Source organism: Myotis myotis, unplaced genomic scaffold, assembly GCF_014108235.1.
Source record: "Myotis myotis isolate mMyoMyo1 unplaced genomic scaffold, mMyoMyo1.p scaffold_m19_p_12, whole genome shotgun sequence".
In the NCBI taxonomy this organism is placed as follows: domain Eukaryota; kingdom Metazoa; phylum Chordata; class Mammalia; order Chiroptera; family Vespertilionidae; genus Myotis; species Myotis myotis.
In genome coordinates, this window is record NW_023416316.1 from 6,817,624 (window position 1) to 6,840,328 (window position 22,705).

General features: G+C 49.7%; 2 protein-coding genes across 4 annotated transcripts in view; one reads left to right on the forward strand and one right to left on the reverse strand.

Annotated features, from left to right (window-relative positions):
* PSMB7 (proteasome 20S subunit beta 7) overlaps positions 1 to 12,705 on the forward strand; it is a 57,701-nt gene extending 44,996 nt beyond the window's left edge. Inside the window, exons 7-8 of the mRNA XM_036329700.1 lie at positions 9,314 to 9,465; positions 12,471 to 12,705. Coding sequence (XP_036185593.1) covers positions 9,314 to 9,465; positions 12,471 to 12,582 — 264 coding nt within the window. The 3' untranslated portion in view covers positions 12,583 to 12,705. The remainder of the gene's footprint in view (positions 1 to 9,313; positions 9,466 to 12,470) is intronic.
* A 927-nt stretch (positions 12,706 to 13,632) lies between these two features.
* The window catches only part of NEK6 (NIMA related kinase 6), a 67,732-nt gene continuing 58,659 nt past the window's right edge, over positions 13,633 to 22,705 (reverse strand). For all 3 annotated transcript variants that reach the window (XM_036329698.1, XM_036329697.1, XM_036329699.1), the window contains exons 9-10: positions 17,633 to 17,746; positions 13,633 to 15,155 (exon numbers count right to left, since the gene is read on the reverse strand). In XM_036329698.1, the coding sequence (XP_036185591.1) occupies positions 15,045 to 15,155; positions 17,633 to 17,746 (225 nt within the window). In that variant the 3' untranslated portion in view covers positions 13,633 to 15,044. The remainder of the gene's footprint in view (positions 15,156 to 17,632; positions 17,747 to 22,705) is intronic.

Below are 22,705 nucleotides of genomic sequence, written 5' to 3' on the forward strand. Positions count from 1 at the left end.
ACATACAAATTTGGCAAAGGCAGAAGGTCAGTGAGCAAAGAAACCAGAAGTTTCTTGGTACCCACGCCACCAGAAGAACATCTTTTATATCCCATTGGAGTAGCCTTTAAGGCCTTGATAAACTATTGTGAGGTGGGCATTCTGAGGTGTGAAGGGTGCCATTGTGTTCCATTCCCCGAGTTTAGTGATCTCCAGCTGGGTGCCAAGCTCTGTGACTGGTTATGAGACATGGTCCTTTTCTTAGAGGCATTTACAACCTAGAGGGTGGACAGGTCCACAAACGATGGAAATTATGGCATGAAAAGTGCAGGAGAACTGTAGATATAAGGAGGTGTAGAGGTAAGAAGAGTTGGTGGAATCTCTCTGGAGGGTGGAGGAGGAGGCTGTAAGATGGCCTCAAAGAGCATGTGACTCCTCGCTTGAAATTTTTCTGTCTTGGGTTTGAGGAAGGAGTGGAGCAGGGAGGCTGAAGAGAAGGAGAAGAGACCATTCTAGACAAGGGCATCAGGTACAGAGGCGTGGGGGCTCCTCCTGCTCTAACTTTGTCAGTCGTGTAATCCTGGAAGTTTGGACCGCTGAACATATTGGGAAATAGGAAAACGAAACTCCAGACAGTGTCTGAAGTTGTCTAGGTGGTCATTTCCTGAGTCAGTGTGGCCTTTTAATTAGCATCTGCTCTTCAGTGTGGAATAAGGCCGAGCTTAGCATCCCTGTCCCTGCATGTGAATATTTAGTTTAGAAAGCTGCCAGGTTCCATTAGAGATGGTTGTGTTTCGGCAGTGGGTGCAGGAGCTGTATAGACTTTTCAGATGTCCTTTGAGATTTATGTTGCCGTGTAATTGGGAGATGCTGGTACTTAGTGTGTTGTGCATGGCAGAATGTGAGATTACCTGCTGTAATGAGACCCCAGCAGCATACCCAGGGAAGGCAAAGTTTTAACCTTAACAGATAATGTTACTTGTGGGTTTCTGGGAGGTAATTTATACCATTCTCCCCTAACCCTGAAATTCTGTAGGAACAAAAATAAAAACATGGTATGAGGTTGTGCTAAATAGATATTTTAAAATTCCACCTAGTAATACAGGTTTTTTAAGTATTTGCAGTGAACATTGTATCCGTAGGATGCAGTCACACTTGTAGTCATTGGCATTCTGTCATAATGTTGGAATATTGTTTTTCTGAAATTGGGACTTCGACGATGTCAGAATATTAAAAAGATTTAAGGACGCATTATCTTTGATTCAGATACATTGGTTTCTTCTAACTCAGATCAATTGAATCGGGGTGGTAGAGGAATAAAAAGGGTGTGATGGAAAGTGTGGGCATGGGCTTTGGAAGAGGTCTGGGACTGAAGATTGATTTTTGCCTCTTGTGTAACCCTTGTAACCCTAGTTTATAAAATATAAAACTCATTGGTAAACAGGCTCAGGTTAGTACTTGAAGGAGTTGTTTGGCGAACTGTGTTTGTAAATTGCAGCCTGGCTTAACAGAAGTTTGCTCTCTTATCCTCTGGCCTCTTTGGACTCTACACTCTCCATGGTCCAGGTCTACGGCTGTTGAGACTTTGTCCCCAGTGGTTAGCACAGTGTCTATGGAGAGCATTAGTGTCATCAGTGAATGCTCGCTGAACTAAACTGACCTGTACACTTCTTTCAGGGGTTTTATATCGTTTGAAATTGGCTTCATATGTGGCCATCTTTAAACTTTCTAGACCAAGAGTGCTCTGTACTTCCTTGGGTCTCCTTCCTGTCCCTCCTGATCCTCATGAGGCTCCCGAAGCAGATCATGCAATCGAGTGTGTTCCCCAGCATAGCCTTCCCACGCATCCCTGCGCTCCACAGTGGTTTCCGGCCTCCAGCCCTTGGAGTGGATGGGCTCAGTGTGAACATGGCGCTTTTTATCTTTATTGTGTGACCAAGGAACAAATTCACTTCATTCCCCCCCGTTTCCAGGTGATAACCTTTTCAGCATCTACAGGAATATATTGGCAGAGTTATCCCACTGACTGAATTGTTTTATGGAGGGAGAGAGAAATATTATTAAGATCTTATTACTACCTGGGCAGCTTGGTTTTCATTTGGAGGATTGTTGAACATGTTTCTCACTTTCTTTAAACCCAGTCTTGTTTTTTCCCTCTGATTATATTTGATTCAGTGCAGCCTTGCAAATATATATTTATGTACACATATGCTGTGAGTGCTGATTTCTTCTCCTTATGGAAAGCAGTATGTTCCTATCTCTCTTGGTCCTTTTCCCTCTGGAAGCTTAGGTGTTTTTCCTTCTAGTCATTGTCTCAGAATCCAGCAAAAACCTCTTGTCTACCACTGATTTTCCTGGTGGGATAGGAAGGCATAGGCTTTGGTGATGCCAGGCACTAAGTTGGCATGGATCCCCCACTCCCTCTTATAGCCGTGTGCCTTTTGGTGCATCAGCCAACTTTCTAGCGCCTCAGTTTCCTCTGCTGTACAGGTGGTGATTATGAGGATGAAATAAGGAACATAAGTGTTTGGCTCAACCCAGGGATGTGGTGGGTGCCCATGTTAGTTTCTCACATCCTTGCCTCTTTCCTTCCACCCTAGAACTTGCTAACAATTCTGCTTGTAAAACCTGTGTTAGGGGCATTCCTGTTTCTTTATTCCTTCCAATAGACCTTGGATAGAAGCATTATCCCCATTTTCCCAATGGGCAGTCTGTGGCTCAGAGAGCTAAGTGCTGTGTTCATTAGTGACCCAGCTCTCCTGGCATTTCTCATTCTGTGTGCTCTGTGACAGCCTTTTGTGGCCCACTGTGCCTTGCAGCCTCAGACATCTCTCCTAGCCCTAAAGTTGCAATCTGGGACAGGCCAAGTTGGCCATGACTTGGTTGGCAGTTCCTGGTTTATGAGCACCCCTCCCCATCCCTGCTGAACACTCCTTAGATCACCCTGCACTCACAGCAGGTTTTCCCTCATTATTTGCATCACCCAGATCATGGGCCATAAAAAGCTACCGAGGAAAGAAATGACAGCACCATCTAGACCTTAAAGACACGGTCACTAATTCACTCCTCCCTTTGGGCACACCCAGCAGCAGCTGCAACTCCATTACACTGGACAGTTCCCGGGTATTCACACAAGTAGACTGTGTTTACCCAAACGGTTCAAGCCAAAAACAAAACTCAGACACCTTTGTTTTTGTTGCACAGCTCTGTTTAAAATAATTAAATTAACTTTTCCCACTATAAGATACGGGTTACACATGGGACACATCAGGTCTGCTGCACGATACAGGGAGCCTACTGCTTGGGGGGGGGGGGGGGCTGTTTTAAACACTTTTTGAGCTCTTTAAATTTTATCCAACCGTCAGCCATGAATGACTCCTTCAGGCCCAGCATGTTTTCAGGCCACCACCAATTACTGGGTTTAAACCTCTCCTCTAGAGTGTCTGTCTTTGAATGCTCTGGTTCCCTGGTCCCTGGTGGGGACTGATGCAGTTTTGAAATTACCCCATTTTGGGTAATTAATTTGTCTCATAATTAATTTCATCTTTTAGTTTGGTAAAGCTATGAGTACATTTGAAGTTGATGTTTTATTTGTTTCTATGTTGACGTCCACGCCTAGCACTGTGTTAGCTGCCTGGGACAGAGAGGGAGATGGTGTGGTTTTAGTCCCTCTTTTAGAGACCCAACTCTGGTCACAGCCAGCCTTTTATCTGCTCTGCTGCCGATCATCAGAGCAGATCAGAGTGATAAAAGATAATGCAGATTTTCCCAGATGAATTTGGACTGCTTTCATTCTATGTGAGTAAAGTCCTTAGTTTTCAGTAAAGGAGCAAACTGATATGAAATAAATATCCTCAGATGTAATAGCAAGTAGGAAAATTGATGAAAGTAGTGTGAGAGGTCAGCTATGATGCCACCCCATCCTTAGTGTCCCCTCAAGCAAAGGCAGGAGGGCCACTGTCCCGACTCCTGGCTTGGTGGTGGGATGGAGGGCAAAGGGACCCCTCTGCAGTGCCCTGAGAAACAGAGCCATGAGAGCTCTCTTCCTTGTGAAAAAGGCGGAATATTTCCATCTCAACCCCCTTTAACGTCAGCACCTCAGCTACGGAAATAAAAGATATTTTCCCAGCATATAACCAATTTTATTTTTTTAAGAATTAAAAATATTTTAGATACAAATTGATTATTTAAAGTGACTTACCATATATTTGTGTTTTCACATTCCAAAGCTGTATCTAAAATAGTACGTTAGTTTTTTAGTCAAATGCATATTTCATATTTTGTAAGTAAGGCACTGTTCAGAATGCATAACTGAACAGCTGGATGTAGAAGGTTTATTTAAAGAGTATTAATTTGATGCTGAGCTGTCCAGGGTGCCCATTGGCTAGGGCACCTATACTGTACTCTGGTGACATTCCCAATCTAAAAATCACTTAGGTGAGAAGAAAAATTCAATTGTACTGTAGACGAGAATAGTGTGGAAAAGTTTCTTTGCGGTGCTATTTTGGACCTGCACCATAGCGGAGGCCAAGGTAATCTATCAGTTTGTGAGTGTCTACAAAATGCAACTCTCCAGATAACAGGTTTAAAGTAAAGATTTAATACAGTCTCCATCTCCTATGATGTTGCAGTGACAGTTTAAAACTCATTCTCTAAATCTCAGCAGACTTTATAGCTAGCAGTGGGCCAATATAAAGTTTAATAGCATTACAACACATAAATCATCTTTTAAAGATGCTGCTAGTAGCTCCAATATTAAATGCAGACAATCGCCTGTGTTATAAATAATTTATCAAACACCATTTCAGATTAGCCTTCCATGCTGAGTTATTTATTTTAGCCTTTTCTGTACGATTCCTAAGGCACTTTTTGAAAGATCCATTACTGGTCAGTTTAATGAACTTGGGGGTCTGTTTTGTCCCCTCAAGCACTCGGGTACAGCTGTGGTGACCATTACATGGCCGGCGTGGACCTCTTTGTGCCTTTTACAAGTGCTGCCCATTTGTCATGTAGCGGTAAATGGAGCTGCACATTGGAGTCCAGGGACACATTGTGCGATGCAGTGATGGAGACAAACAGATAGCTCTATAAAGTGCTGCTTGTCACAGCTGACTTGTAGTACAGTACATCACTCTTATTGTAATCTCATTTAAGAAGCAGGGGTGGCCCGCGGGACTGATATTCCCAGTTAGTTTGGTCTTTGTAGCCATAAAGCAGGAAGTGCTCCTTTTATATTCTCTGAACTTCAGGGAGTGTGCTTTTTGCTTGGATTAATTATTACAGGAATTGCTCCATGGCACTGGGTGAAGATTTGTCAGCACGTTTGTGTGGGCCTCCTCCTGGCCTGGGCTTTAGTGTGGCTGTCATTGCTTAGAGATAAACTGTATCTCTAGGAGCCCTCTGGTTTGCTTGATTAAATAAGTTAGCATTTATTAACCAACAGCTATATGCCAGACACTATAGTAGGTGCTTGTCATACTTTATTTCTGATTCTTGCAGCAGTTTGTGAGGGCTCCTAATTTATCATCACTGTATTACAGAGGAGGAGGGTGAACCCAGAGCGGTGAAGTGACTTGCTCAAGGTTGCACAGCAGTAAGTAGGAAACTGGGGATTCAAATCTAGTCGGTCCACCTCCACATCTGCCAGATTACCTTGACCCTGGGTCCCCCAACTAACTTTCAACCACTAGGGTCATGGTAATCTTTTGCTTGAGCGTTTCAAAATAAAAAGAAGCTATACCATTAGCCTGGGAGATGTTTCTGGTAGCCAGGGTGAGTCCTCCTGGTCCATCTACATACTAATCCAAGTTCCTCTGTGACTAGCACATAAATCTGTGAGCAGCTGGCTGAGGAGGATGCCGACCTGGCAGTGGGAGAGCATCCCACCTGGGCCTGACAGCTGGGGTCGCGGGCTCTGCAGGGCCCTTGTCAGAGCCCCCTGTCACAGCTGGCCCCAGTCAGATGATGCGCGGGACTCCGGTCACTCTGCATCTTCCAAGAAAGGGAGGTGCAGTGCCCTCTGAAGAATGAATCCCAGAGGAGGAAACAATGCTTCTTGCCTGTATTGTGGGCCAGAGACAGATACAAATGTGGTGTTTTTCCTACCTCTTGCTTTTTGTTTGTGATTTTTTTGATAGTTTTTCTAAATAGTTGGTAGCACGTGTTAAAGACAAGAGTTGTTTAATTGTGAAATTCTACTATAAAGAAAACACAGCATGAATATGCCCAGTAGCACATTTGCATATGTGTCTAGAATTCTGGGACTGGAAATCCTGTGGTTAAAGACAGTATTCGACGTGTGAAGCAGTTCCTGGGACATAGTGGGTGCCTGTAAATATTTGTTGAAGACATGAACTATGTAAGTAGTGGGTGGACAGCAGAGCCTTGTTTGTGTTTTGAGAGGGCTTTGATGGGGGTGGGGCTATGTGAAATAACACTTTGGATCTTAATATTGATCTTCGTTATATGACATTGTAGACATGTTTATTTAGGTGATAGTCTGTGGGCAGTTTGTGAAACACAGTGCCCACCGCCCCCTGGAAATGACCCTCAGAGGAGCTCAAAGAGAAATTGGCAACCACCGTCCTTTTTTTAAACTTGCCCAAGTTCTGAAGATTCCTGGTGATGGGGGAATGACATACCCTTAATCAGGGAACTGCTGTCCACTGTCCCCGACATGCCAAGAAGCCCCCAGCTCAGAACTGAGACAGGTTACTTGTGAGCTGGCGTGGTGCCGTGGCAAGCCGGCCCTGGAGCCTGAAGACCTCTTTTACTATTTACTAGCAGTGTGACCTTGGGTGAGGTCGGTCGGTCTGTTCTCTCTCTCTCTCTCTCTCTCTCTGCCATAGTTTGTGGCAGCACCAACCACAGAGGAGGGGTGGGAGCAGGGATAAAAACCATGATTGTCAAAGTGCCTAACTCAGTACTTGGCACATTATAGTAGTGCTCAGTAAAATGTAAGGTTCATAACATTTTTGAGTCTGGTGTACATGAGGAGGGTAGGACCGGGGAAAAAAGTAAGGGACTTATGAGATGCTTTTTTCCTTAAGGAATTATCTTCCCTAGAACTGTGGGGAGGAAAGGAATTTAAAAGGTGTTATCCCAATTTTTAAAAGCCTTTATTTTACACTTAAATAACAGCACACATGATAATTTTATGAATTAAACTATACATAATATATCTTAAATGTGCACATTTTTAAGTTTTGTAAGTGTATATACTGACAGAATATTTGTAAAATAGAGGAAGGCTCACCTACAACTCAGCACTGTCGGCATTCTGGTATCTGTGTCCCCGGTCTAATTGATTGACATTAGATATGCATGCCTAATATCATGTGTGTATTTCAGTTTCCTTTAAGTCTCCCCCATCCCCATCCCCATCCCCAAATATAAAATAATTGTAACTGCAGTCCTAATTGCTGCCAGCAGGATTTGTGACATCCACTAGGTACTGTTGGCCGGCTCACGGCACCAGCAGCAAAAGCAGCGATGACAAAGCAAAGGAAATAATGCAGCAGAGAAGAGAAGGAAAGTAGAGATGGTAGGTCAGGAACAGGAATAAACAAGGTGCCCCCAACACCCGCAGGCATGCATGTTCAGGGTTGTTTAATAAGAAAAACAAGTTGGAATGAGGTTGCATTTGTTAAGTTAGTGGTTGGCTTTTGCTGTGTGTATGGTAGCATCAGCAGCAGTCATCTCCTTCTCTAAGATGTTTCTTTATTACCATCTTCACTAGTTTCTGGTAAGGCTTAGGCCTCATAGACTGTTGGGAGTCCCGGGAGAGAATTCCTGATCACACGATCTTGTTACGGGGCTGTATATGTGCAAGAGAATAACCGACTTTGGTGCTCCACATAGGTGCCAATCAGAAAGTGAATAAAACTGGTGGAATAAAGATCAGAATGACACCCTAGCCTTTGTTGCTGGGTTGCTGAGGATCCCACTTCTGGCAGAGCCATCTCCATCCTTCTCTGAGTCTGTAGAGGGCGCTGATGACACTGGAATCCCACTGTCTGTCTTAGGGCAGGCAGAGGAGCAGGAGTCCTGAGTGGTCTTTCAGATCTCACAGCTTGAAGTCAGAGACTTTGCCCATTGATGGTCTCAGGCTAGAATTTGGGATGGGGAGCCTTATTTCTCAAAGGATGTTACTGGATGTGCTCTTTAGTTTGCATATTTATGGACTCTCACGTCCTGGTGGGTAGGGAAGGGGCTGCAGCACAAGTTAGAATCTCTTCTTTGGGAGATTGATTCACTTTTGTCAGATTGATTCACTTTTGTCATTCTTGCATAAAGAGCTCGAACTTGGTGTCCCCAGGTCCCCACCTTGCTTTCTCCTGTCTGCCTTCTGTTTCACTGCCCTGTTTTATGAGTGCCCGGTGTGCGGCCTTTCCTTCAGTCCTCTCTCAAGCTTTGCTGACCCAGCCAGTATTCCCACTGCTCTTTCTGTTATCTGCTAACCGTACATTGTAGTTCCTTGGGTCTGATGTCCCCGCTAGTGTCTAAGCCCCTACAGGGCAGGGATCTCCGGGTCTTCATCCATCTCTGCAGTCCTAGCTCCCAGCACAGGACCCATCATGTTGTAGGCCTTCTTGGATAAGAAGTGAATTAAGCTATTTTTTACCAGTAACTGTTGGGAACTTAGACTGGCTTCTTAAAGGAAAAGGAAAAGAAAGAGTAATTCAAAGAAATGAATCACTTCAATGAACATGTAGGCTCGTTAGTCAGGGAGGGGATAGATTCTCTTGGGCAAGAGGTCCCACACTTGACTCTGCCAGCATTTTCCCAGAACTCTTGTGTTTGGTGTTACTTTTCCCTATGATACTGACTTTCTTCACTGTATTATCAGGAAGTATGTTCCAACCATTGTTGGATATTTTCAATCAGGGGTTAGCAAACTACAGCCCATGGGCCAAATCCATTCCACCGCCTGTTTTTGTTAATATAGTTTTATAGGCACATAGGTACACATATTTGTTTACATGTTGTCTTTGGCTGTTTTGTGCTATCATGGCTGAGTTATGACATATACTGTATATTCACAAAGCCTGGCCCCCTTACAAGAAGAATTTACTGAGCTCTGGTAAGTTGCTCTCCATCTACCCATCATCCTCAGTTATGTGGTGATTGGCCTGAAGCTGTGTGTGGAAGAGGGGTGCATGCATAAAAGGTTTGAAAGGCCTGGGTCCCGCACTTATCAGATGAGGAACCTGTGGCAAATCATTGAGGTACTGTGAGACCTTTCCTTCATCTATAAATGGGCATTGAAAACAGTGCCTGCTTCCAGGTGAGTGTGCACACTGCTGGACATCGTTGTTGCCATTCTCTTTCTCAGGAGGAGGAAGCCAAGAAGCTGGTGAGTGAGGCCATTGCAGCTGGCATCTTCAATGACTTGGGGTCTGGAAGTAACATTGACCTCTGTGTCATCAGCAAGAGCAAGCTGGACTTTCTCCGCCCGTACTCAGTACCCAACAAGAAGGGGACCCGGTGAGTGAAGGAAGTGCAGTTCTTCCTGTGTCCCATGGCTTCCGTGGCCACCCTTGGCCTCTCTGTGGCATCTGGACAGAGTATACTTTTAATATTTTTATTGATTTCAGAGAGGGGGAGAGAGAGAAACATCAATAATGAGAGAGAAACATCAGTCGGCTGCCCCCATCATGCCCCCACTGGGGGTTGAGCCCAAACCCAGGCATGTGCCCTGACCTGCAATTGAACCATGACCTCCTGGTTCATAGGTTGACGCTCAACCATTGAGCAACGGCGGCTGGGTACAGAGCTTTCTTGCTTCTTACCCACGTTAAGTAAATCCAGTGTCCCCAAACCAGCCTCACACAACAGACCTTTGAGTCATTTGATTTATGATTCTGGGCTGCTGTCAGGTATAGAAACGTGATTTAATTTGTAAAATGTTGATGGGAGAGGTGGAGTGAGACCCACAAGAGTCCTGGGTGGAGGGTTGGGGGAACAGGGTTGAATTACCTGCTGTTCTTTCTGTGTGAAATTCAGTGAGAAGATGCATTTTTCCCGGGGAACCGGTCCGTAGCTTTTCTCCGAGTGCGCGTCCTAAGAGGGTATAAACCACTGGTTAAGAGTCTCTGAAGCCCAGCCATGGGAGCTAACAGGTGTTTCCGACTCTTGAGGGAGCTGTGCCAGTCAGCCTGTGGCATGTGCTGAGCCGCACTGGGTCTCATTGGTGCAGCCCAGGCTCAGAGCAGGGACAGGTTGATTTGCTGAACAGAAATGCACCGTTTCTAGCCCTGGTGGCTGGTGTGTGCAGATGAACCACTCATTTGCAATCCCGCATGGTTGTCCAGCTGCTTGACCATCCTGTGTCTCCTGACCTCCTCCTGGAGCCTGAGCAACTCAAGGCGTGTGTGGCTCCTTGAGCAGTTTCCAGCTGCATTCATCTGAGGATAGCCAGCACATCGCCTTCTGGAACACTTGCTTTAACTCTGACAACATATACTCAAAACCCAAATCAGGGCTAATTCACAAGGAAAGAATAGGAGAACCAGCAGGCACTCCTTGCAGTGTGTGCTCAGCATTGCAGAAACTCAGTGTGTTCTTGATGGGGCTCAGCAGCAGAGAGCTCTGGCTAGGGGGTGAGGAAATGCCATTATCTGGCGTGGCGACTGAAGTGATGGAGGCAGTGTAGGTGCTCTCTAGTGACCCCACACAGTTTGTGGGGACTTTAACGGAAGAGGAGCAACCTTTCAGGCCTGAGCTGTGTTGGAAGCAGGCTTGGCCGAGCTCTCTGAAGCGGGAGCAAGTACCCCTGCATGGCCCACTTCCCTGCTGTTTGCAAGTTGCAGCACGACCTGAGAAGTCCGTGGTTATCCATCCAGACTGAATAGTGTGCTGGTGAGGATTCTGGAAGGCTCGTGTGAGCCATTGAAAAGTGGCACTTGTGGCGGGCAGGAACCTGTGCTCAGCGCAGGAGTCCTTGTCCAGCGGGAAGTGCGGCAGCGGCACAGCTTACTCCCGCGGGACGCAGGTCAGGTTTATAAAGGATTCTGTAAACTCGAGAGTACAAACAAAAGGGCCCCTTGGCTAGTTGTGAACATCCATCCAGTGAGTGGTGTGAAAGGGGCTGTGGCAGGTGTCAGTAACCTGCCTCTGGGTGGCGCTGCTCCCGCCTCGGTGCCCAGGCACTGCAGCAGGTGCTAGGTGGCAACAGTGCCTACTGTGGCACCTCACTGTTTTCTTTTCTCCCAGTGGCGGAGTGATGCGGGTACTGCCTGGGTTAGGGGACCTCTCCCAGAGTGGACAGCCAGGGCAGGGCAGAGCCTTAGGCTGGGGTAGGCATCCTGTGCCTGATCCCTGTGGACCTGGCCCTGCACATGCCCGTCAGCTCCTCTGCTCTCAGCCCTCGGCAGCCCATTCTGCAGTCCACTGCTGCTTACGGTAGAAGCCCTCCCTCCATGCTTCTCCCAGCAGGCTCCTCTTGTGTGTCCAAGCCTCCAGACGCTGCAGTTCACATGCTTTGGGTGCACAGGAGCTGAGTGGGGCTCTGACTCCACACCACAGGGGAGGGTGGGGAGCGTATTAAAAGGTGCAGGCGCAAAGGAGTGTGGAGGACGGTGAGGCGCAGCAGAAATAAAGGCCAGCCATTCTTTGCTGTGCAAGTTCTTGAATTTATACAGAGCTCCGTCACATCGCCCGCTTTTCTGCTTCCTGCTTGGTGAGCACAAGTGTCCATTTGAGAGCATGGATTTTCGAGGAGCACGTGGTCATGGCACAGCCAGCAGCGTTCTGTAGTTCCTGCCAGGTTGACAGAAATGATGCCAGGGCAGACCAGAGGAGCAGTTGGATTTGTGTTGCTGTGTGACCGTAATGTAATTCCTGGCCCCATCACGAGGACCAGCAGTTCAGATACGTTCTTACAGAGACTGCCTTGCATCCAAGAAACCTTCCAGATTCACTCCAAGAAAGTGCTGGGTGTGTCCCAGTGGAGACCCACCGTGTCTCTGCAGGGGACAGTTCACTTTTTCTTGAGTCTTGAGAGTGTGGTCTAAAGTGAAAGCCCAGAGTCTGGCTGTGGGTCATTTTTATATTGTTTATGCTTTCAAATATTCCTAAGTGTTTAAGGAAACAGGTCAGCCTTGTTGCCACACCAGAGAAGGGTGGTGGCAGCTTAATGGAAGGATTCGCTCCTGCTGGTTACTGAGAGGTGCTTTCTGGAGGATGAAGCTTGAAGGCAAATGACCAGATGTTCTCCAGCATTGCCTGGGGCTGGTGAGGTGGGAGGAAATGTGAGTGCCCACTAAGTGCCTGGTGCTCTGCCTGATCCTTCAGTAAAGTGCATCCTGTCTACTAGTGTTCCTGTTGTGTAGCTCTTGAGGACTGTGGAAAGTGAGTTGAGTCCCCCCAGGATGCAGAGCTGGAAATCAGGAAAGCCAGGATCCCAGTCCCAGCCTCTGCCAGCTTGAGTACTCACCCCCCTCTACAGCCCTCGGGATCTTAACTCTTGGCTGTTTTGTGTTTCTCACTAGGTTTGGACGGTACAGTTGTGAGAAAGGGACCACTGCAGTCCTCACTGAAAAGGTCACTCCCCTGGAAGTCGAGGTGCTGGAAGAGATAGTCCAGACGATGGACACTTCCTGAACGGTGTCAGTGGATGGCTGCTCTAGAAGATGGGGGGCAACAGAGACCCCCCCTGTAAGACATTCATTTCAGTTTGCTGATTGAGACCCAATAAAAAATGGAAACCAAATTGGGGCTGAGGTCTAGGGGCTGTGTGGTGGTTTTTTTAGCCATTAAGGCCCATCGACCTGGCCTCCCCTCAGGACATTAATCCTTTCCCAAGTGGGTCTGTGTTCAGGTGGGTGTAAGAGCAACGTATCCCTAAAAGCAGACGAGGTTCATGTTGGAGAAGTCAGATAAGGTTACTTTGCTTCTTCAGGTGAGCCTTTATGAACTTACCCTTGTATTAACTTCCCTTCCTTTGGGGTAGGGTGGTCCCTGGGTGTTCTCTTTTTAATTTTTTCTTTTTTTTAGGATGAGGGCAGCACAACCTTTCCCCCCAGCAGCCAAGTAGGAAGACAAAGCAGGTAGGTGGACAGCCTGCTTGGCCATAGCTGCGGGAAACTGGTCGAACCTCAGGCAAGTTTCAGGGAAGTCAGAGGAATGCTTCGGGATTACTGTTTGTAATAAACAGGATACGCTCATTTCACAAACACTTAGGTCTGGTGACTGGTTGATATGGTACAGTCCTAAAGGCAGAGTGGTTCTCCTGACACACAGCCAGTTCTGTGTCTGATGCTGATTCCGCAGAGGGGGACACAGGAGGGTCTCGGAACTGTAAGCAGGCTCTTTGCAAAATACCTGTCTGGAATCCGAAAAACTTTCCGTGGCCAGTGCTGGGGAGGAGACAGGGCCTTGACTCTCCTCAGAGAGAGCGTGGCTGTGTGAACCGCTCTTGGGCCAGCCTCCCAGGTTAGACTGCCAGGAGTGGGGCAGGGAGAACAGTGGAATTAGTTTAGGGCAGCAACTTGGCTGATGACTGTCAGAATTATCTGGGAGCTTAAAAAAATGCCAGGATTACTCAGGATGTCTGGGTCCTGAGAAGTTGTGTTTTTAAAGGTGCCTCGAGGAATTGTGCTTCAGTGTAAAGCTGTTTCAAAACTATCCCCGAATCATATGCATTCACACAAGTAACCCCTTCCCCAGTTTTATTTCAAACATAGAGGACACATACAAAGCAAAGGTGGCATCTGAAGAAAATCTCTCAAACCTGACAGTGTTAACAGTAGGACAGAGGTCACACATGGAAACAGAGCAGCGGCCCAGCCCAAGTCCTTTATCGGGAGCTCGGTCAGGTCAGGATGCATATGGAGGGGCGCCTGTGCTCTGTCTGGAGGGCGGAACTGTCACCAAGTCAGTGGACAACAACTTGGACCATTTGAGGATTAACTTGAGTATAAAGACAAAATTCAATCTATTTCTTTCAGAGTTTGAGTTTTCCTTAAGTTCACATTTATAAATTAGTCTTCACAGTTAATCCTATCTGGGAACAAGAAATAAACACATTTCTAGTTTCCTTGACATAATACAGTTGTACATTAATTCTTGATTTACGTGGTCCATGGACTTGAGTTTTGTGAAAGGGTGAGGGCTGCCATTTTTTGGATCATCTACAATGTGCTAGACAACTTGCATATTTTATTTCAGATTCTGACAGCACCCTGAAGGTAGGTATCATTAGTCCCATTTTACAGATGTGGAAACTAAGGCTCAGAGAGGCTGAGAAACGTGCCCAGGGTCATGATAGGAAGTTACAGAACCAGAACTTACACAGAGGACAGCCTGAAGGCATGTTTTATATTTATAGCTTTGTATCCCATGCTTCCGTCCCACAGAAAAGGCTTAACACTGATCATTAAATGAACTGACAGCACTCCGGCAGGTGATGAAGTGCCTGGCAGAGAGCAGGTGTCAGGAGAGGATGGCTGGGCTGGACTGCAGGGAAGTCATGCCTTTCAAATGCTGTTTGTCTTCTGAAGCTCTGTGCCAGGTGCTGGGTTCTCATCCTCGTTCATCAAGTTATAAACGTGGATAAAAACATCAGGAAAGTCTTCACTCTACTCATTAAAATATTATGTCCACTTTATCCCTTAACAACAGAGTAATTAAACACACAGCTCGACTGAAATGATTCTAAGCGCTAAACGGAACTTGCTACAGCCATTTTCAAAGGCTCACTACAAATCATACAGTCCCGCAATTCTGTTAGCATCAACCTTGACCAAGTCACTGAAGGAATTACCCTAAAGATTCACATTGCAGGGGTGTGTCGTGGCTTGCTGAACCACACACCCTGTTAACAACCCAGCTGAGATTGTTCACAACAGTTTAAAGAAAGGACTTTTGAATTTGACCACCGGTAATGTGACCAGTGCCCCTCCCCCCAGCTGCTCTGCAGTCAGCATCTGCTGAAAAGCTGGCCCCTGGGGAACCTGCGGAAGCCTCTTGTCTTAGTGGATCTAGGCTACCAGGTGGCCGCTTTGGAGAGAAGACCCATGTAAGGCAGAGTGGTGCTGGCTCTGACAGGCACGCTGCATCCACGTTCAGGTGCTTGAAGTCCACACGTGCATCTGTTTGGCAACCTGGTGCACGTATCCAATGTCAGGTCTCTGGTTGGGGTCGGGGTAGATGCACATACTGACCAGCTCTCGTAACTGCAAGGGAGAGGACGGCTTGTGTTAGTCTTAAGAAAGCAGCCTTGCTGAGGCTCTGGCAGCACTACCTGCATCATGTAGCCCTCAAGGCAGCTAGGGGTGAGCAGTGATGCTAAGAGGCTAAGTGATGGGCACGCTGTCACCGCCACTGCGCAGAGCCAGGGCCACTCGAGGCCGTGAAGGCCATGCTTTAAGACCTTGAGAGTGGTTGCCCCAAATAATTTTTGAAGTTTCAACTGTGCACACTGCTAGGCCAATCTGTGTGTCTGCTGTCAGTCACGCAGATGCCCGAGCCAGAGGACAGAACCGAAGGCGAGGGCTTATTGATCATAATAAATGCATTAACATGCAGCAGGGCTGCAGTCTGCCCACCCCCTGGCCTCTATTGTGCTCATGAAAGACAGAGCTTTTAATTACACAGACACTGAAGGCTGCGCCCGCCTCGGGGTGGGGGAGGGGCGCCTTGAGCCTCTGATCGCCTCCCTTCTGATAGCCAGAGTGCCAATTATTTTAATGGTAATTAAAATAATGACCTTAAAAAGCCCACATCTTAACTTGCATCCCTGGACTGACTGCATCCCTCCCTCCCTCCCCCCCCATTTAAATACCTGCTGCTGGAGGGGCTGGCTGCCTGTGGGGTCATGGTAGCAGCAGGAGAGGGTGGTCCTAAATAAGAGAGCTCATGTGGACCCTGTGGCCGTGCTCGGGGTGTCTGAGGCGGTCCTGGGGCTGCTGTGCACAACCCACGTCACTCCTGAGGTGTTCGGGGTCAGGCATTTCAAGCATCCCTCTGAGTTGTATGTCACCTTTCTGGGATTCCACTTCTCTCTAAACCCTGGAAGGCCCCGGCAGCTGAGCTGAGCCTGCAGCTGCTGGACACTCCTGGAGACCCAGCATGCCCAGGATGAGATGATACTTTTTGGACCTTTCAGGATTCAGGGCAAGGTTGAACTCTGACAGGTGAAGTACCCAAGAAAACTAGATGAAGGTGACGTTTATGTGACCCCGTCATTTGTGAGTAGACCATGCAGTTGGCAGTAAGTGCATGTTTGAAAATGTTAGAAATCAGGAGAGACAAAATTAAGTGTCTTTCCATTTCTAAGAGGTGACAAAGCTTCAAAAGTGAGGTGTGCAGGGATTCCAGGGCCAAGAAGCACCTCTCGCTCCCAGACACAGCCTAGAAAGGTGCACATAACTGGGAAAGCCAGGGGCTGGGGAGCAGGAGCTCATGGAGGTGAACTACGGGAGAAGGGGGCTGAGGGCTTTATATAGACTTCATTTGAGCTTCATATCTGGGAGGCAGATTATGGTTCCCATTTATAAGTGGGAAACTGAGGCACAGAGAAGTTATGATTTGCTCTGAGTTCCGTGGCTCCAGGCTGCTTGATGGAATTCTAGCATAGAATTCCAAATTGAAGAGGAGGAGAAAAACCAAATACAGCTGTTAACTGTAAAGAAATTAACTAGTTTTTCTTTCTTGCCAACTCCAACTCCAGAGCACAAGCCCTTCCTCCAAGGGCACACGGAGAACTTGGTAGGCCCCTGAAGCAAAAGCCATGAGAGCACTGAACAGTCTAGGGGCCTGTCCTCCTGGCCCTTACCCTCCGTCCCCTGGGAGTTTGAAACCAGTGAGCATGACATCAAGTTCAGAGGCTGGGTTCAAATCCTGCCTCCACCACTTGCAAGTTACATGACCGTGGGCAAGTGACTTAACCTGTGTCTCAGTTTCCTCACTGGTAAAATAGGATGGGGGAGGATCCAGTATAGTAGGTCATAAATGTGAAATGTCATTGTCCTGAGGCAGTGAATGGCCTGTGGTCTTGCAGACTCCCCTTCACCCACTAGTGTTGACCTTGGATAGAAATAATAATGGATCTACTACCATTAACCTTGAACAGAAATGGCAATAATAGTTGATGCTCACTAAGCATTTACTATGAATCAGGCCCTTCGCTACATCCAAAGGCTACTTTTAATGATGATGGGGTCATTGTCAGCCTGTTGCTAGACTGAGCACATTATGTGCACTGACCCTGTGAGGTAGATTCTAGGATTATCCCATTTTACAGATGAGAAAACAGAGACTCAGAAAAGTTCAGTGTCTCACCCGAGAACAGTAGAGGGAGTATGTAAACCTATGTTTCTGTCTATACCCTCAGCCAAGCTGTGCTGTAAACCTGTCATTTCATCCTCACATTTTATTCATGAAGGTAAATATTAGTCCGAAACAGGTGAAGATAATGCTCATACAGCCTGATGCAGACCTGTCAGAGTCTGTGTCCCTGGTGAAAATGTTGAAAATAACCCAAGGTGTGACTAGGTCTATGACAGCAAGGAGACCAGTGTGTTTGCTGGGTTTCCTGTCACTGGGGCAGCTAAGATCCTGCCACCTCCTGCGTCCTCCACCCAAAGTGAACCCAGACTCAAGCCCCCTCCCCACGTGGCTTGCTGGGTCTGGCCCTGGGGCGCGGACTCACCTTCTCGGAGTAATGTTCTCCAGGGAGAGGGGGGTAGTCGCACTGCTCGATCTTCTGGCAGAGCGAGAAGAGATTCATCTTGTCTCCGTAGAAGGGGCTCTGGAGAGCCGCCATCTGCAGGGGAAGGGTTGGGAGAGGAGGTTTCAGCCTTGGGGTCCAGAGTGGGGTGCGGTCCTCCAGTTCCACTAGAGCGACTGTCCGGCAGGACGCCCACAAACCCCCAAGGAAGCTGGGATTCCACAGACGTGGCCTTTTAACACAATCCTTGGTACATTAGCAAATTAAATGGGACAAAGGTTTCAGAGACAAAACTTTAAAGGCAATCAGCCAAATACTGGGGTCCAGCCACACGCGGGCCCGCACCCCCGCCTCACGCCTCGGCTTTCAAGGACCGATGGTGGTCTGCAGGCAGCAGATGGCGAATGGGCCCTGCTCACTGGGATTGGTGTCTGGGCCTGGCAGGTCCTTTCGGCGCACCGGCCTATATTTTTCTAAGAAGCAATTCCAAAACACCCGTGGGAGGATGTCTATTTACGTAATAAAGTTAGGGGGTGACCTAAGGACAAACACTGAGGGGGTGATGAGGCATTTCATTTTCTCCAGCCCACGACAGAGCTGCTGTCCGAAGGCCTGGCTGCTGCTGTCTTGGAAGCTGTATGCCCAGTCACCAGGGAGGGCAGGCAGGCGGGCCGGCTGCCACCCTGCCGCAGGGACCTGGGACAGTGTCCCAGAGGCTCCAGGCTCTGCCGGCGGCCTCCACTTGCGATCCCCTGCTCTGCTCTCTGCCTGGCCTGTGGTTTCCTTGTCCCTAAAGTGGGAAGAGGCTCCACCTGCAGGGCTGTGGTGAGGCTTGGCTGCCCAAGAGGCGGCGCCACAGGCTGAGCTGTCACCATCTCTGGTGGGCATCAGCTCCACCCTGCAGGCAGGCACCAGGGGCACTGGGAAGCGGGTCAGTCAGGGAACTCCCAGGCCTCACCCTGCTGGAGGGCACCCAGACTCCACCCCACCATTTAGAGCACTGTTGGGGGTGTCTTCAAAGGGGGCACAGGGGAGCCATGGGCAGGCTCCATGAGGCAGCAGCATGGCAGCCCAGCACGGTGCCCGCGGCCCCATCTGCTGATTAATCCGTAATGGGATTCAAGTGCTTGTCACTCCCGCTCAGTTGCCTACCGCCAAAAGGCGGCCCAACGCCTCCTGCTAATGAAGTGCAGTCGGCTAGTCGTGCCTGCCTGTCTGTCTGGCCCTCGTTCCCTTGGAGGAACCAGGCTGTCAAGGCCACTCTGCGCAGATGCAGGCGAGGGCTCCTGGGCTCGCTGTGGCAGGGCACTGGGATGTGGGAGGAATCCTCACTGTTCTCAGGCCTGGAGGTGGCCAGTGCGCCCTATCAGGGAGGGAGCTGGGCTTGTGGGTACCCACTGGCTTTAGCTTCCATCTACCCTCATCCTCTATTCATCCCTGTGAATAGGTCAAGTGACCCCCAAGACCTGGGCCTGCCTCCAGAAGGGCCAGCAGCATCCCTGGCTTTACAAGTGGCCACTGGGGTGGCAGCAGTGTGGCCTGGAGGTTTGGGGCTTCCTCTGACCCAGGCTCAGGAGTGTGTCCGGGCAGCACCTGTGGGCCTAGAGGTCTGGGCCAGGCCAAGTGCTTCCGAGGGGAGGGGGAGGGGGTTTCAGGGCCAGCCTCACCTCTCTACTCCCGGGACCAGGGGTTTGGGCCCCTCTAAGAGGGCTGGGAGCCCGTCTGGACCGAGACAAGGCTCCACAGAGTGAGCAGCCCTGGCACTGGCAGGGAAGGATGAGGGTGCGGAGGCCCTGCCTCCTGCTGGCTCTGCCAGCCTGACCCAGAGCGTCCCCCAATGGCATCGCGTGGGGGATGCATTTCCAATAATTAAAATGAGAACCTCGGGCGCGAAGGGTTAATTGGGCAGTTTCTAAAGCACATCTGTTGCCATAGTGGAGAGCAGCTGAGGCTTAGGGGTCACTGGGGTGATCTGGTTGTGGCGCGAGATTAAGATGGATTTTCCTGCAGTGTTCCTGTTCATTGTAAAAAGGACATTTAAGTGTTGGCCCCATTAACATCGGCTCTGGTTTTTCATGTGTCCCACCTGGGAGGAGGGACTTGGTGATGCTTCCAACAAGTCAGTCTGATCTGGAAAAACCTTGCTGTTTGCGATTCCAAAAGGGCCCCAGAAATTGGCGAGGGGCAAGCCCCATACCCAGCATCCCCTCCGATCATTTCTCCCTCCTTCCGGCACCTTCCCTTCACTGTTCGGAAAAGTGTCTTGAACAAGGTTAGCAGCGGGCCATGCCAGAGGAGGCTAGTGGCAGCAGCAAACCCCCCCCCCCCCCCCCACACACACACCCCCAGCTGCCGGCCACCGGCCTCCACCCGGATCAGGGCATCGGCAGTGAAGGAAACTCGGGGGCTGCTTGAGGCGCTGGGATTAGACTGATCACCCTGATGGTACCAGTGACCACCCCTCTGACTGGCCTAAGAGAAGAGTAACTGCTCTTTGGGGCTGAATCTGGCTGCCTCGTTAGAACTGCCAAAGCCATGGCTCTCAGCGCTGCTCCTCAAATGCAGACCCTTTTCTGCCTGGCGTTACTGGGGTGACACATGGCCTGGGAAATGGGAGCGTGTGGGCACTTGCCCCACTGGGAGGGCTCAGAGGAACTGGTGTGTGTGGTCTGAGATGGCGGGGGGGCGGGGGGAGAACGGAATCTGACTGCTGAGACTCCCACCCTGTCAGGGACTCAGACACCCCTCTCATCACCCAGCATCTCCCGAGCACGCCCCAGAGTCTGAACCCAGAAGCCAAGCAGTCTGTAGCCCGGCTCCTCCACGAGGTAGGGGCACCCAGAGCAGGATTCCCAACACGGTGCAGCTGATCCTGTCTTTTCCCCTCCTGCTTTCTTGCCGGCTCTCAGTACCTCACGGCCCCTGGAGGCAGCGGTAAGGCCCCCCAGCTGAGGATCCTAGGGCTGCCACTGAATGAGCCAATTCCTTCAGCTCCCATGTAGATAAATTCTGCAGAGCCTGGCAGCCCGCTGGGCGCCTCCACAGGGCATGCTGGGTAATGAAAATAAAGCACCAGGCTTTCCAGCTGGGCCGAACTCGGGCATCTCTGCTGGGAGCTCCCACTGCAGACGTCGCTCTGGCTCCTCACAACCCGCTTCCCCCTCACAGGGCTCTGGGAAGAGACCCCTGCATCTCTCTCCACGGAGGCCACGCCTACCCGCGGGCTGGGGAGAAGGGAGAGGCCCAGCTCCAGCCTCCAGGAGGGTGGGCTTTAACAGGCAGCCTGGGGACCAGGGCCCTGCTTGGCCACTTCCTTGCTCTGTGACACCAGGAAGTCTCTGAGCCTCAGCTTCCTCCTTTAGAGCGAGGCTGGGAGCATGCTGGGGCGATCCTTGCCATTCATTCCAGTGTCCAGGGCAGTGCTGTGGCATTGCCCATGCTGACCTCTTCCACACAGATCCCACTTGGCACCCAGCACTGAGGGCCTGGGCCAGGTGTAGTGCCGTGTGGTAGCTCCTCACTAGCCATGGTCACCATCAGCATCTTAGGTAACCCAGGGGGTCCTCAGTGGACATCTGGCTGCCCAGGTGAAATGGGGTGTGGTGAGCTGCATGTGGCCCCTAAAGAGGTCCTCATCCCAATCCTTGGAGCCGGTGAGTATGTGACCTTACATGCAAAAGGGATTTGGTGGGTGTGATTGAATGAATCCCTGGGTGGAATGTTCTCCCAGGTGATCCAGGTGGGCCCTAACTAACCACAAGTGTCCTTATGAGATGGAGGTAGACAGTGATGTGGCTACAGGAGGAGGTGTGTCGAGGGAGTGATGGGTCCTGAGCCCAAGAATGTAGGTGGCAGAAGGAACCAGCCTGATGACACTTGCCTTTAGTCCAATGAAACTGACTGGACTTCTCCCTGCAGAGCGGTCAGAGTGATTTTATATTCCCGAGGCCATCAACTGTGGCGAGGGTTACGGAAGCCACAGGAAACCCACCAGGGGCTTTGGTTCTTGCCGCCCTCACCTCGGCAGGCTTGTCCCTGTGAGGGGCCACACCGAATCCTCAGACGTGGTCTGTGCAGCTCTGCTGGCTGGTGCCCCTGGAACCCACCAGGTGGTAGCGGGAGCTCCAGCCGTGTCTGCAGGATGTTTCCTTCCATTACCAAGCCCTGGGCTCAGAAGCATCTCCCTCCCTGTCTGCTGGGAAAACATCAGCTTCGGAGAGTGGGTCTGGGAGAGTGGGGAGGCAGCCCAGGGCAGCGCCCTTGGCCAACTGTCACTCTCAGAAGGGCTGGCCACGTCAGCCACGAAAGTCCCCCTCTGTGCAAGGCCCAGGGCCATTCGCTTGAGATCAGTCCTGCTGTCCCTGAATACGTCAGTGCCCACAGGCCTTGCCTGATTGATTTCATCGACTTCATACTGCTGCTATGTCCCTCCCAGGCTACAAGTCGCGTGGCCCCACACAGCCAACAAATGAACCAACCGGTGAACCAGAGCCTCCATGCGGGAACCACTGACATGGCCACTGCCTCCTTAGACTCGAAGGGCTGCCTGGCCGGGGAGACTGGATAGGTTCCGGATGCAGCTGCCTCTAGGGCAGTGATGGCGAACCTATGACACGTGTGTCAGAGGTGACACGCGAACTCATTTTTTTGGTTTATTTTTCTTTGTTAAATGGCATTTAAATATATAAAATAAATATCAAAAATATAAGTCTTTGTTTTACTATGGTTGCAAATATCAAAAAATTCCTATGTGACACAGCACCAGAGTTAAGTTAGGGTTTTTCAAAATGCTGGCACCCTGAGCTCAAAAGGTTCGCCATCACTGTTCTAGGAGCTGAGACAAAGGCCCAGGCAGGGAGCAGGGCTGCTCTCCAGGGGGAGGCTTGGTGGGAGCACAGGGGCTGGGCCATGCACGCCCATCCCACCCTGCTCAGCCTGCCTGTCTGTCGGTTTATGTTTGGAGACCCTCACAGTTCACAGAGGCAAGACACAGCTTATGGAAATCCCAAATGCAGAATGGAAAGATCAGGGGCCAGCCATCTGGACCAGGGACAG